General features: G+C 35.1%; 1 protein-coding gene across 2 annotated transcripts in view; it reads left to right on the top strand.

The window, feature by feature from the left end:
* Positions 1-16755, top strand: part of dpp6a (dipeptidyl-peptidase 6a) — a 480122-nt gene that overhangs the window by 56795 nt on the left and 406572 nt on the right. Inside the window, exon 1 of one of the 2 annotated variants that reach the window (XM_087309080.1) lies at positions 1020-1329. The exons of the other annotated variant lie outside the window; for it this stretch is intronic. Within the exon in view, the coding sequence (XP_087165206.1) occupies positions 1279-1329 (51 nt within the window). The 5' untranslated portion in view covers positions 1020-1278. Of the gene's footprint in view, positions 1-1019; positions 1330-16755 lie in introns of those variants that run through there. 2 annotated transcript variants of the gene reach the window in all.

The raw sequence follows: 16755 nt of genomic DNA, 5'->3' as shown, positions 1-16755 counted from the left end.
AAATATGTTGCATATATGACATGTTGCATATGTTGCATATATATACAATGTTCAACATATATGAGTACGCCTCTCTCAAATCTGTCATTTAAATTAATATTTTCTAAAGGAGGCTTTACTATATTATATTTGTAATATACATATACATTAGATTAGTCAGTACTGCAGTCAAATCTGGAGCTAATCTAAGAAAATAACTCATGATAATGGTCCAAAATTTGTACACACAAAGTTATATGTGAGGTAAAAATATCAAATAAAAATGTAGAAAGAGCAAAATTCAAGAGAAACAAAACATTTTTAAGTTTTTAGTTTTTCCCCTCTAATAAACATACATTTAGCTCTATTAACTATAAATAAAGATGTTTAATGACTAAACATTATTTGAATACATATATCTGTTTATTAAATTTGTTTTGTTCAAATGCAAAATATATTGCCTATATTCACTGAAAAATGGATACAAATGTTCATTTTCCAAAGGAATCACTTATGAGTTCATTCATTCAATTTCGGCTTAGTCCCTTTATTAATCAGAGGGTTGCCATGGCGGAATGAACCGCCAACTTATCCAGCATGTTTCACGCAGCGGATGCCCCTCTAGCTGCAACCCATAACTGGGAAACACCCAAACTCTCTTATTCACAGACATACACTAAGGACAATTTAGCCTATCCAATTAACCCATAGCGAATGTCTTTGGACTGTGGGGGAAACAGGGAGCACCCGGAGGAAACCCACGCGAACACGGGGAGAACAGGCAGGAACACCACACAGACATGCCAACTGACCCAGCAGAGGCTCGAACCAGCGACCTTCTTACTGTGAAGCGACAGCGCTACCCACTGCGCCACATATGACATATATGTTATATATGTAATTTGCATATATTGTCATATATCATATTTCTATATGGTTAAAGAAAAAGATTTTAACGACCTCAGCAGTAAAGTTGAGAGGATAGAGGCGCGAGGCGTGTTCCTGTCACAGCAGCGGGATTGTCATGTGCAGCTTCACTCACACTCGCGTCGAGTTGACGGGGAGCGATAGAAACCGTAACCCGCTCTGAAACGACCAAATAACCGTCCTGAGCCCCAGTTGAGTCTGTCTGAGAACTACCGTCCGCTGTTGGCGTCTGAAATAGCCGTCGGTGAATGACTGTAGAGGCAGTTTAGTCCCGAAGCGCTCAACAGGGTGCTGAGAAAAAGGAACCGGACCGGGCGGAACCAGCCGAGACAACGATACTGACAAACACATCCATCACACCGAAGAGACCAAATGAAGGAGAAGAATTTAATCGAAACGGCCAAAATGCAGGGAAATATGATGGTAAGCGGAACATATTTATTACCACGCAAGTGCGTTTCAGAGGCGATGCTGGAAGTGACTTTCTGTGAATAGCAGGCTTGTTTGTTTAGGCGTTTGTTTTTTCCTCTCTTTCTTAAAGCTCAGAATCAATAACAGTTTCTCATTTACACTTCATGACCAAAGAAATACTTCTTTGTTGTCCTACCAGCACGCTAACACGATTATATAAAACATGATCAATATATGTTGTACAATATAGTTATAAGGCACTGTAAGGTTATTTAAATAACACGTTTTTGTTATCTCTAATACATAAAACATACAACATGATATTCCCATTATTTATGTTAAAACACTTTTCAAAATCATGTCACAAAGTCAGAGAAGCCTAAATTAAATTAAATTAAGTTGAATTAAATTAAATTAAGTTGAAAAAAAGTTGTCATTGCCAAACATGACAAAATGTTTAGTTTACACTTGACAAATCCAATATATCATCATACTAGCAGTATATAATAATACTACTACTAATAGTGATGATGATTTATCTATATACATATGTATACACATCAATAGTTAATCAACCTTTCAGTCAATGATATTGGCACCGTAGCCATGGCCTAAAACAACCATTGACATATTGTCATTAGTGTCAAGAACAGCATGGCATTACATCCCATATTATGTCTAAAACTCAGAATGGTCCCTTATTGCCACCTTTTTACAGTAGTACTGTTTATAATGTACGTTTATTTGGGATCTCTCTGCATGCATTTGAACTGTTTTGATACAGTGCAATCAAATTGATTTAAAGGAGCTTGTGTGTATAATTTGTTTTCGTGATTCTGATTTATCTTGGTTGTACGCAGACACGATATTAGAAAAATGTGATATTGGGATATTTTGTTTTCCTGTGATACATATTTTGACATGAGTATAATTTTACCAGATGATGATCAAGTATTTCTATGCAGTGCATCTGCATAAATTGCACATATATTAAATTACAAGCATATTGAGCCAAAACAAAAGTTAAACAAATAGTGCTTCAAACGTAATATAACATGGTCATTATTGTATGTATGTGTATATATATATATATATATATATATATATATATATATATATATATATTTATATATCATCACTATTAGTAGTAGTTAATCAACCTTTCAGTCATTCCATTATCTAATAAACAACTGAAATGATATTGGCCTAAAACAACCATTGGCATGTTAACGTCAAGAACAACATGGCACTGCGTAGCATATTAGGTTTAAAACAAAAAGTAGTCCCTTGCCACCTTTATTTACAGTAGTACTGTTTATAATGTGATCTATCTGCATGCATTTATACATGCTGTTTTGATATAGTGCAATCAAAGTGATTTACCGGAGCTTATGTGTACAATTTTTTGGTGATTCAGTGATTTATCTTAGTAGTTGGGATGCACCATATTGGAAAAATGTAACATTGCAGTATTTTGTTTTGCTGGGATACATATTGTGATATGAATATAATTTCACCAGATGATTTGAATAGATCTATTTGGAAAGATTTCATTAATTTACATCCACTTAGATGGTCAAGTCTTCTTCTGTGCAGTGCATCTGCATAAAGTATATTAAATTACAAGCATATAGAGCGAAAATATATATTTAATAGGATCTTTATCTTTAATAAATAATCTAATCCAGCGTTGTGACTATTGTGGATACAAACATTGCGATATCAATGCTCAAACGGCTTATTTTTCAGCCCTACTTAGTAGCAAATAATTCTATATCCTCAGTAAAAATGTTTGAAAACTTTAATAGTTGCAGTAGGATATACATTTAAACATCTTTCAAACCTGGTGGAGCAGTACACATGGGATCTATTTATGTTAGGGCTTTAGCCTGCATTAACCACAGAGGTGACCTTTAGTGTCCGGGGTTCACATGAGAGGGAATTCATTAAAATTTGATCGCACCTAAAGTGCAGTGGAATATTGGTATATTACAGCTTCAGGCTCGATCTGTCAGTGACCTGCAGAGACTGAGGTCCAGACACAAACCTCACAGTGTATCAAGCTTCATTCAGTTGAAATTCAGAACGATTTGATACCTAAGAATATAACTATCTGGCCCGGGTTTCCCGATAACGATGTATCTTGGCTGTAAAGAGCATTCTGTACGTGTAAGGTTACGAACGTCATTGCAATTCTACATGCGTTTCCCAAAAATGCACATAACATACATGCTACTTAGGAGTCGCTGTCCATTTCCAAAGTGCTGAAATATAACTTTACATGAAGTCGTATTCTGAATTAACCGTGATACATAAGTCGTGATACATGTAAAGAACCTATACAGACTACAAAAAAAAAAAAACAAACAAACAAAAAAAACAAAACGTTATGGTTAAAGAACATAAGGTTACGCATAATAATAAATGCCAAGTACATTTAATTTGAGGTTTTCCAATCTCCGTATTTTTCAAGTCTTTCAAGCATATTTAAAGATTCATTTATTCACTTTATTTGTTCGGTTTTGTTTGTTTGTTCAGTTGTTATTTTCATTTTTCATTTTATTCAAGAGTTCACACTTAGATATGCTTGACGTTAATAGCAGATTTGTGCTCATAACTTTTTCTTCTTAGGATGCACAAATGGGGGTTAATGATTACTCCAGAGTACTTGTAGATATGCAATGATTTTCAAGTGCTACTTAAATTTCAATGTATTTGGGGAAACAGGCCAAAACATTAAGATCAGTCACACTTTTTTTTTCCACATTGCTTTTACAACTTATTGCATATGATGCTTTTGGGCAACGCAGCCCTGTACACTTCATTCATGCTGACAGAATTAATCTACCATAATAAAAAGAAATTAACAACATTAAGTTAAAAGCTGTACATTTTGAAAACAAATGTACTTTGAATTGAGTGTTGGAGTTTATTACAACAAATAACAATGACTGAAAGGAAATCATGTATTTGCGAGCTTACTGTTTGTAGAGAGAGAGAGAGAGAGAAAAAAAGTTGTTTGTATTATTGTAAAACACAAATTGCTGAGGAGAGTCCTCCACTGAGACATAGACTAATACACTTTTACCACTAGATGCACAATTTTACCCTTCATGTAGGAACAAGAACCTTGTCCAGTAAGCCATGAGAAATGTCAGTTTGAGCCGTGTACCTATCTGACAACCTGTCTGCTTTTGTTATCCTCATGAGTTCGAGATGGTTGAATTTCTCGAGCTTACACTGTGTTCTCAGACAAAGAACCTCTGCCTGATTTAAAGCGACGTTTGATCAGTAGCGTCGGCTAAAGATACAAACCCTCCTGACTGAACAATATGCTACTGGTTTTTAGTGATTCAGTTGAAGTTTGACTGTTTCCGTTAATTGGATATCGAAATGGGAGGTAAATCTACAGCAAGTCAAAATCAAGTAATGGAATAAACAATAAAAAATAGGTACCTGTTGCAACATTTAATCAACACATTGTTTCACGGAAGTATGGTTATACACTGATGACATTAATTGTTATTGAGGTGCTAGAGTTTCTAAAGTAAACCGTCAAAACTATCTTATCTGCATTACACTACTAAATTAAAATCTTTATTTCTATAGTGCTTTTACAATGTAGATTATGTCAAAGTAGCTTGACATAGAAGTTCTAGAAATTGAAACTGTGTCAGTCCAGTTTTCAGGGTTGAAGTTCGGTTCAGTTTAGTTAAGTGTGGTTTAATTTTCTCTGCTGAAAGTCCAAACACTGAAGAGCAAAGCCATTAATGCAAGGCTCCACAAGTCCCAAAACCAAGCCAGCCAGTGGCGACAGTGGCGAGAAAAAAAACTTCACCTATTGACAAAAGTGAAGGCAAAAAACCTTGAAAGAAATCAAACTCAGTAAGACACGACCATTTCTCAATGCTGCAGACTAGGTGCCGGAGTCTGGAAAACACTGGACGTCCATATGAACACGTTTATGAGCTAGTAATCAAAATCCTAGCACTTAACCTAATCGTTTGTCAATTTAAAACACATATAGGGATATGGCAGTCAGATACAACTAAAGTCGCTGTTTATTCAAAATATATGAATATTTAAAGTCTTCCAAGGCAGCATAAGTTATTTCTGGAAGGAATAAATGCGTCGATGTCTCCATTTGCCGTACAGCTCAGATGTTGTCACAAATTCAAATATTTCACTGCCAGAGACAATGTGTTACCTTTAGTTTCGGTTGTCAAATGCTATTGGCTCCCTCTGTGTCTTGACACCAATTGCTTTAAATTTTATTGGCTTGCTCTGTGCCTTGTGACGGATTGCGTCATAATAATTTGGTGGTCCGCTTTTAAAGGCCTGAAGCTTATTTATATTTTTCAGAGAGAGAGAGAGAGAGAGGGGGGGTTGGTATTCCAAAACATTTTTGAAAGTATATTTATATGCTATGTAGTATATTTAAATTTCTGTATTTTTCTATTTCTATTTAGTATAGTATTTTTCTGTAAGTATGTTCATAAAATGATTCGTATTTTATAAATACATGCAGTCTGTTTAGTGGGATGTATAATGTGAACTACCAAAAGCATCAGGGGACCCCACTTGTCATAAATAGGTGAAGGAGTACCCAGAGTGTCACCCAGCGACGATTAAGCGTCAATATGTGACGAGTCAGGAGTGAGAATTTGTTGTGTTTACCATATATATAGAAATATATATATATAAATAAGTTTATTAAACTTATTTGTCCTTTTTGTGACATTCCTATGTCAAAAGTCAAATTTTACTCTAAAACTGTCCATGATACGTGTAATCGAATCCCACCCATTACAATTGGAGCATTGTACCAGGTGAGCGAAAGTATCATACAAGTGAACTCTATGTTGGAAAAGTTATCAATATAAAGACAGATATTTGATGTAATCTTTAAAACAAATCAAAACATTTTTGAGTTTATAACACTGTGCAAGGAACCACACAGCTTTAAGGGCACACTCACACTATGCTATCCGAACCATGCCCAGGCCCGTTTCCCGAATCATTTGAGAAGTGCTCTGAATGAGGCTCAGGTGCAGTTCAGTTGGCTGATCCTTGCCTGGTTGGAAGAGGTGTGCCAGAGTATGTGCGTGCCCGAAACTAAATAAGAGACGTGACTGTTTCATGTGGTTTTATTAATCATTCTCACTGTTCAGTGAACGCAAACTGTCGTAGGTTATTAAAGGCGCAAACCCCTCACTACACAACAGCTGCACATTTAGTAAACCTCCGAATTCCTGCAGCACGAGAACTTTATAGTTGTTTTATAAGCGTCAAAAATTGCTGATCCGTTCGATGAAGTATTTGACTGTGTGTCACCGCATCCCAAACGACTAAAACAATATTACTAAAGAAATCTCCACTGTGCTGAGCGAGAACGCTTCTTAAACTAAACAGCGCATCATCGATGATGTAAGCGTGCTCTGGCCCGAATGCAATGTGAGTGCGGGCTGTTGGGGAAGACAGCATGGTTACAAGCATGCTTCAGTCCGCTTCCAGGCAAGTGTACATACTCTGAGTACGCCCTAATTACCTGATCTGCCCTGTTAGAATAATTGCTGTGAAAATTAATTCACTAAGACCTTTTTTTAGTTTTGGTGCAGTTCCTTGAGAAATGAAATATTAAATGAGAAACCAGTGGGTGTGGCTTTTTTTTTTCTTCTTCTGCAAGCTGATTGGATGTAGTTAAGAAGGCATTTCATTTAGAAAGATTGGGAAAAGGGTTTCGGGAGAGTTATTACAACAGACACCTCCTCCTCATCATTTCTGTTTGTTATCATAACGCAAAACTGACAGTTGGAGGGGCGTGGTTAAGTATGTTAGCCATGCCCAATACCTCAGAAGAACATAACCTGAGAATGTAACCAAAAGCTAATGGAAGTGCATTTTCAGATTTCAATTTTAGACTTTTTTTTTTTCTTAATGACATGAACAGATTAATTGTTCACCACGAAACTAGCAATGTAAGCTAATGAAATTAGTACGGTTAGTTTGGATTTCACGAGTACTTTAAGAAAAGTTGTTGTACTACCACTAGTGTAGAATTCACTTGGGAACTGCAGGCAATTGCATGCATAAGGTAGGCACAGAAAAGTTCCAGAGTTGGTGAAGGCATTTATTTCCAGTAAGCCTGGGTAGGGAATAAAATAGATGAGGAATGACAATGTATAGAATGCGAAGGTAAGCAGTGTGATTTTTTTTTTCTTTTCCTTTGATATTTTTATTTATTTTTTTAGATTTGTGCTTTTTGTTACGCCGCCATGATGTAATTTTCCTGAGCAAAGATGGCAGGATTGTAAATTTCATGCGTGTGTCAGCGAAGCAACTGTCATTGAGATGAATGCGATTGCTAACGGATAGGTATTAGAGCCCTTCTTGGTATAAAGCACAGAAAAAATATCATTATTTCAAGCATGAATTTATAGGGCTCGAGTGTCTAATATAGATATTCCCTTAAGAGTCAAGAGTGCTCTAAGGTTTTTGAGGTTTTATATATATATATATATACTGTTCGTTGGTCATTGGAGTCTGGCTGCTTTGAGTTATGTTTTTCCATATAGAACAAACTTGGTAATAGTCCAGCACTTCACTTTGATTACTATAATTGGGAGCATTGCAGTGGCCACTCATGGGTACTTTGATTACTCAGTGGCAAAGGGGAGCAAATGGAGGCATAGTGACATAATGACATAGATTGCACTTTTATGGACAAAAAAAGGTTCTTCTGCTGCTACATACTAAGATACATACTGTAAATATCTTGCAGTTCCTTCATGGCATCTTCTTAGGTAGGCCTGCACGAATAATCGTTTATAATCTGAAATCGCTATTTGGAAAAAGCTGCGATTATTACGATGAGTTATACATATGGTAGCATGCATATAGTTTTTGAAAGTTGTGACAGTTCATGAGCACATTATCTTGAACAATGTGAAAAATGTAACTAAATGTAAATGTTTTCTATATCTTTAGTTTATATAAAATTTTATATATAAATCATTTAATCAAATTCAAAATACTGTAGTTCTTTTCTTAATTTTTGACGACAACTTTACTGGAAAAAAAATGCCAACAATGTTTAAGAGCTTTCAAAGGTGCAGTTTGTAAGTTTGACACCAAGTGGTTGAACTAGGTATTGCGCTTCTGATTCAAAAGGGTAGGTTGCCAGATTGACGATATCATCAGGAGCGAGCCTGACTATCGAGCCTAAAGGCTGATTAAAGTCGTGTTCAACACTTGAAATTTATATTGTAGAAGTTACTTCTATTTCTTGCTGCTGAACAACAAAAAATATGACAATGATCACCTCGGGTACACCTCATGTGCTTTATTCAGTGTTAAATGCTATTAATGTGAATCTGAATGCCATTTTACATTTTATTTATTGCCATACTACTGAAAGCAGCAGCAGATAGTTCCCCTCAGATCTTGAAAATAAAATAAACCGTTTGAAATTAAACTTCAGAACTTTGACTCAGTGCAAGCCAAAACATGTCAGTGATTCAGCATGTACATTTAATAATGTTAAAGAGCTTTAAAATGTATTAATTAGATTAAAAACCTTACCATTTCGTTGGAGTGCAGTAAGTGCACTATTCTGTGCTTCTGAATGTCTGTATTTAAATTTCTGTTGTATTGTGTAGGGTGCAAACAGCCAAATTGCTGCAGATTTAAGTGCTTTGGTGCTCTTAAAACCACCATATCAAACCTGCAGCTCTTTATATGAAGTGGTAGTAAATCACATTTTAAATCACAAATCAAAATTTTGAAAGGGTAAATCACAATTAGATTTTTTTTTCCAAATTGTGCAGCCCTATTCTCAGGGATTGATTGTAAACTAACCAGCTCGACTTGTGTTGGACGAGTGACATGTCTGTGTCAGTTAATGTCACGCATAAATCTAATGAGCTGAACATACAAGACTGCATGTCTACAAATCCAGATAAAGAGCCAATGCTTATGCTGGTAAATGTGGGCTTGCTTGCGTCTGGGCTCCGCTGAGCGGTTTATTTGATTGGGGTTGGCCCACTGGACGAGTGCGGCGCACAAGCGGGGAAAGAGGTCCGTGATTTATAGTGACCTTTAAGTGGGCCGTCGTTTCTCAAAGCTGGATCTGGCATCCGCAGCGTTTCATTAGGCTTGCGGGAATCCATCATCTGTAATGTTTTTCTCAATTCAGTGCTGCATGCAATTTAAAGAGGTACACGCGCACGTAAATATAAAGTTATTTCTTGCAGCCATCCGATATTCATGCATGGACAAACAATCATTTACCGTCAGAGAGATTTTTTTTTAAATACTTTCTAATGTTCTTTTCCAGTGATAAGTCATATTTTGAGTCCTTACTCACCTTGAACTAGCATCGCAAATATTTTACATCATTCTCACATCACTTACACATCAATGCATGCACTCAAAACATTGTTTGCTGTTTGTTCAAACTAATTATTTACAATTATTGAGTTTTATTTTGGGACAACTTAATGGTTTCATGTTCAGTCCACTTACATGTGTAAAAAATGTATTAAGGTAACTTAATTCCTTCATGTTGGACCTGTCACGTCTGCTGTAGTGCCATCTTGTGGTATTCTGGACACTAGTTATATTTTGGTTTGTTCCTGTTTTGTTGTTCACGTGATCACTAATTGTTTCCAACTGTCTGTCATTGTCTAATTATTGTTGTCTTTATAAGCCTTGTTATGTTGTGTTTAGTTTGCCTTTGGATTTTTGCTGTTTGCTCGTGCACCCTGTTCAGCCGATTCTGGTTTGTTTTGTCCGGCTCTTATCTGTACCTAGTCTACTCACTGACTCATCGTTTTGGTTCGTTTGTTTGTTCACTTTGCTTTATGTTATGATCATATTTTTGAATTCCTGTTCTAACTTTGTTTGATACACTTTTGTTTATTGGGTTGTACTTTTGTCTCTGTTCGATTTTTGAACCTGGCCTGTCCCCTTATTATTAAAACTTCTATTGCTGCACTTGGATATCTCTTGTATTTTGTAAGCCCATCGTGACAGGACCAACACAAATCGATTTTGTGGAACCCAGCATTTTATATAGTGTGTGTAGACATAACATAGCTAGAATTTTCTGATCAGACACTGAAAACAAAAACAAATTGCTGTTTGGAAAAAGTTGTTTAATTATTGACTAATGATTAATTATGAATGAAACAATGCAAAATAGAAGCCAAAGCATCACACTTTGGCTTATGTCAAGTAGGGTTGGGTGATGTCGATCAATTTGGCATCGTACGTTGTGTAAAGCGAACCATCGCGATGGACGATGGCATCGTCGTTGTAGGCGGCGGTGAATTAATTTGTTATGAATAATTCATTAATTCATAACAAATTATCATTTGTAGCCTACCGTTTCTTCCTGACCTGCATGGTCTTTGTTTTACCCATCATAAATAAATCAAAATAGGTTAAACACAAATTACCACCTGTCAATCGCTTTTTCTGCGAGACTCTGACATGAATAGGCAGAGTGATCTGTGTTGTTATAATGGCGTCGACAAACTTGGTTGGTAAAAAAGGTGCACAACCAACAGCAACCAACCAAACGTATCTGACATTTTCGCTAAAATTACTAAGTACAAGCATGAAAGCGAAAGATTGAAAGCTGTGTACTTTCACAGTGACTTGTTACCTGATAGATTCAAAAGATGTAAGAGTTGTTAGTTAGAGACAAGATTAATTAAATATCACGTTTAAAACTATAGTGAGACCTGATCCAGAGATACATCCTTGATAAACTGTCCAACGTGCACTGCTGGTTTTGTGCTCAAAACACCTACTGCCTGGAGCTCAGACAAGCGCATGACAGTGTGTGTGATCACGAGATGTGCGTTTTTAGCTGTATAGTGTGGATGGAGATCTTTTGAGGAATGCTAGGCAAAACGCCAGTGTGGATGTGGATCGTTTTCATTCTAAAATGCCATTTTAAAACTAAAATGTATTAGTGTAAACAGGGCAGTGTGTATTTTTTGAATGTATTTTTTGTGGCCGGGCGGAGGATCGCGATGCTGGTTCAGCATTGTGATGGCATCATCTATCGACCTAACCTTAATGTTAAGCTGGAATAAACGTGACCTTAACTTTAAATTTTCCATTTTATGCTCTGAGCTAGTTGGAAAACCTTGCTTTGAGCGTTCCTAAAGCATGTGAAAACAGTTTGACTCTTTTACTGTTTCACTGCCCACTTTCAATTCGTCAGCATTCACATAATATGGTCTGCAAACTCAGACAAGCAAGATAACATCCCACTGTTGTTGATATACCCAATAAAGCACTTCTAGAATAATGCTATAATTCAGTCAAAGTGTATTAAACTTGTATATTTAGCATTTTTTAAAGTAAAAGGGGAAATATTTCAGATATTCCAGGCACAAAATGAAAAGACAAAAAATAGAGTCATCATAATACATCACACTACCTGCACTTTAGAAAGTGGGTGTGGAGAAAGTTGCACCTTTCAATTCTCCGTCTGATGAGAGCATCACATCAGACCGGTGTAGCAAACAACAAGTTGGGGGAGAGGTGCACATTTGGCCTTTTATCTTTCAAAAAACCCATTCCCATCCACAAACGAAATTGATTGCTTTCTGCTGGCTTATTTTTGCACTCTGAAGAACAAGAAAAATCTATGATATCGCAGACATTTCCCTCTTGAATGCTTCAAAAAATATGAAAAAAGAAAAAGAAAATACTGCTTGCAATAGCATAGTTGAACTCTTTCCTTTGGAAATAGATCAGAAAAAAATATATTTATTGTATGTGCAAATATAGATAAATGGCCACAAAATCAATCATAAGAGTTTGAATAAAGCAGGATAAATAAGCTCTCCGTTGATGTATGGTTTGTTATGATTGGAGCGTTTCTGGCTGAGATTTCGATTTGAGGGTTCAAAATTTAAATAAACAAAATAAATATAAAATCGTTTTACTAATCAAAAATTATGTTTTGGTAAATTTACAGAAGAAAATTTACTAAATGTCTTCGTGGAAGTTACTTAGTATTCTAATCATATTTGTCATAAAAGAAAAAGTCTTAAGGTAATTTGTAATTTTTATTTAATTTAATGGCTAATTCATATGAATTTGTACAATCTCATTCGTACAACTTTAAAAATCATACATTTTCGTACGACTAAACTGACTCTGTAAAAAAATGCAGGGTTCCGCACAATTCATTCATGTTGTCCCAACACAAGTTAACTTAACACTTTTAACAAATTTATGTGGATTAAACATAAAAAGTTAAGTTGTCCAAATGAAATCTAAAAAATTGTGTTGCTTCAGCTTATTTTTAATGGGCAGTTTGAAAAAGCAATAATAATAATAATAATAATAATAATAATAATAATAATAATAATTTAGTGCATATGATTGCTACAATTTAGCTACTAAACTTACAAAAGATAAAATGGATTGTGAGATCAGGCTGTCTTTTTTCCACAAATATACATGTGCAATAAGATGGTGGTCCATGGTCATATGCACACATACCAGGGTGTCTGTGGGGTCTTAAAATGTCTTTAATTTGTGTTCAACAAAATTGAAGGCTTTGAAAATTCTTTAATTCACTGAATATTGTCTTGTAGGTCTCAAATTATTTTAAACGGGTCTTAATTTTCCTATTTTCATGTAAAGTTTCCCAGTCAGGCCAACACCCATTCAATCAGCTACAATTTATCTCAATAAAACTTTTAGCAAAACTCTATTTAAACCTCTATTTACCAATATGAATCTCCATTTATTTATAGACCATACAGCCCAAAACTCTTTTGCTGCTTGTTCAAACTATTTATTAAAAATCGAAACAAGATAGAATAAGATAAGACCTAAGATAACTTAGGTCATTTGTTTTGGGAAAACACAATGGAACTGTGTGGAACCCAGCATTTCATACAGTGTATGTGGTGAGGACATTGACCTGGACATACTGTTGTGCATAAATTCAGTTTATTATAGTTTTTAAAGAGTAGGAGTCTTAAAAATGTCTTTAAAAGTCTTACATTTGACTTGATGAAATCTGTAGAAATCCTGGCATACTTTAAATAAATCAATCAATAAATAAATAAACAAATAAATATGTATAGTTATTTCAATTTACAGCTTCTATGGCACATATTTCATAGCAGTCTCATAAAGAACTCTTAAATATGAACTATGATTTGTGAAATATGGTTTTTAAATGCTGAATGCAACCTAAAATTTGTGCGTTCTGTTAATTTGCAAGCTTTTCTTAATTTGAATATGAAGAGAAGCTTAGATCAAAGTGTTAAGTTTTTGGACCAGTCTAGCTGGAGAGAGTATATTCGGGACTAGTTGGCTGAAAGTTAAAAGGAAGTGGTCCTTTTAACATTTAATACTCAGATGTGGCTCTATCATAGCTCACCAGACCAGCAGTAATTGAGTTTCCTTTGACTTTGAATTTTGTCTCTTTAAAACAGGAATACAAATAGGGTAACACTTTAGTTTATGTACCAATTCTCACTGTTAATTAGTGGTTTATTACCTGACTATTATTATAATATTGACTGTTTTTTTTAGTACTTATAAAGTCAGTGCATGATCTTATTCTTCATCCCTAATCCTGCCTAATTCCTAAACCCAACTAATATCCTAATAACTAATAATAAGCAGCAAATTAAGTGTTTATTGAGGCAAAAATCATAGTTAATGTTTTATTAATAGCACAAATTGTACCGTAAAATAAAGTGTGACCAAAATTAGTAAATTGTTTCTTGGTTTTGAAGGAAGAAGAATGAAAAGGTGTTGCAGTGCATACAGCGATTGTTTTTAGTTTTGGTTAAAGAAGAAACATCTGAATGTCTGTTTTTAATTTCTACAAAATGTGTCATCACATTATCTATCAATGTATCATCTATCACACACCCTGCGCAACATGTTTGACACGCTTTGTTGCTATTGTCAGACCAGCTCAACCCTAATTTTCAAGTTTTGCACTATGTTGTTTAAAAAGCAAATCCATTTGCGCCACATTGTTGACTCATGGGTGTGCCGGTCTAAAAAGAAGGTGTGTTAAGGCGCATTGTTGGCATGTTGCTATTTTGAGAAACTGAAATAGACTGCGCCATTGACCAAGTAAAAGCTGGTCTAAAGTCCAGCGCATGTTATTATTAGCAGTATTATTTATTCTATCCATATTTATATTTGTTTTAATAAAAACTAGTTTAGATTCGTTCATCTGTCAGGTTTTGGAGACATATGCATCACCATATGGGGCATAAGAATTGAATGTGTGTTTGGATATAACTCAGTTTTTTTGACCACACTTCATTATTATTGTTCTTTTATTAGTTTGCTGGAAATTTGAACTAAATTTTGAAATAGTTTTGAAACAAATCTTTGCGCTAAACAAACAAAACTAAATATGTAGATTAATGGATGTCTTCAGTGGAGTGAGTAAAGGAGAAAGTAAAGTAGTAAAGAGTAAAAGTAAAGGGAAAGTAAAGAGGCTGAATGGAGGAGGCTCGTTCTTTATCCTCGCTGCAGATGGTCTGTTAACTGTTTTCCTGCTAGTGAAGCGTTCAGTTTTTCCACTTACAAAGTCTGCCATATAAATAGCAAATGCTCCATGGCATGATGCAACTGACTCTTAAAGGGAATAGGAGGTGAGACCCTGATTGGTTTTATGCACGTTCTGCTCAAAACACACCCATAACTCATTAAGAAAATAAGCACAACCCTGTTAGACCAGACACATAGCGTATGTTTTCGTCCTTAAAATAGCAAAAGTTTATTTGTACCCGTAATGTTTTTGAACCATGAGCTTTAGACTTTGCGCCTAGCCCTAAAACTTTTCTTGTGCTTTCTTACAATCAGTATTTAAATATACTGTAAGTTTAAAAGTCACTGGTTGAAACAAAGTGGTGATGCTTTCCTAAAATGCATGAAAATGGTCTTTAAAAAGGTTTTAAAAGGTATTGAATTTAATTTTTTGATTCCTGTATACAGTATACCCTATTATAGAAGACATTTCTTTCCCCATACCATACCATTCAGTTTTTTTCGTCGACAGTCCAATCCAAAGCCATCCATCACTACTCACCAAGACAACTGTGGGCCAGTCTGCAAGCAAAATAATGAGTTTACAAAAGATGAATATTTCATCATGCCTTTTGCCTCACCCCGTACCTTCATGTTCAGACACAGATTAGATGAGCTGATAGTAATACATTATAATTGATTCAAATGCCTTGAGGCTTTGCTCAAATTAATTCTACATGTCATTTGGGTTTTAGTGGTTATGTCTACTAGTTTATTCGAACAGATTGTGTAATGGATGCCACTGACAATGGTAATGCAATTTTTAGCTTGCATCTGGGGCAAGAGAAAAAAAAAAAAGCTCAGTAGTTCATTAAAAGTTAGTTAAAAGTTCAGCAGATAATTTTAAATAAGATCATCTAGAATATGATGACAAAGTATCACGTTATTCTCATGGCACTGATAAGATGAGCATTAGAGAACAGATAATTCTGACTTATAGTCATGTTTGAAACCATTGTGAAATCTCTAACATAAATGTAACTGCACATATCAATGCTTCCCATACACAGACTTTACTTGGACGGCCTGGTACTGTATATTAATGGCTGCCTAAGTAAATTTGGCAAATTTATTAATTAAATTTTTTTACTATTATCATCATTTTACAACTTCTTTATATCTCCCCAAGATAACAAAACATCTGTGATATATTAACCGGTGGAAAATTGTCTCTCATTTACTCGTTTCGTAGGCTACTGCTCTTTCAGTGTGCGTGAGAACTGTCAACACTCCCACAGACAGACAAGTGCTCTGCAGACCCAAAGAGATGTGCTTTTTTGGCACTTAAAAATGCATCCGGCTGGGGCTTCTAAATCTATTTGGTTTAAATATTTGGTTTTCGCTTTCGAAAGTTGTTGTTAATTGTAGGCGTTTTAAATTATTATTTTCATTTAAACCTACTTTCGCTTGGCTTCACAGCTGACTGCGCACACACAGCCGTGAGAGTGAGAGAAACATTAGGCTAAATAATAATTCTTTAATAAACGACTCAGAAAAACTTCTATATACTCGGAGGGTACGAAATGACATCTAAACTGCATGGCTGCTAATTATTTGTACACCATTAGAAATGCTTAATCAACTAATTTGCCTTATTTAAATAATCTACACTTAAAATTATTATATTTTTTAGAAATATTGTCTGTTTTTAATCCTTTTTTTTATCTCATTCACTTCCCATTTGCTGTATATTTTATATATTATAACTATGGTTTATTTTTATATAAGCATCAATATTTTGGTTGCCTATGTTTGGTTGTGTTAAAACAGCGAATGTGGAGGCGGTGGGGTCCAGCAGCTGCATGATGAAGAATTAGCCTTTGTGAGCAACATTAATGATCATTT

This window comes from Danio rerio, chromosome 24, assembly GCF_052040795.2.
Source record: "Danio rerio strain M-AB ecotype USA chromosome 24, GRCz13ab, whole genome shotgun sequence".
In the NCBI taxonomy this organism is placed as follows: domain Eukaryota; kingdom Metazoa; phylum Chordata; class Actinopteri; order Cypriniformes; family Danionidae; genus Danio; species Danio rerio.
This window is presented reverse-complemented; position numbering and strand designations above follow the sequence as displayed.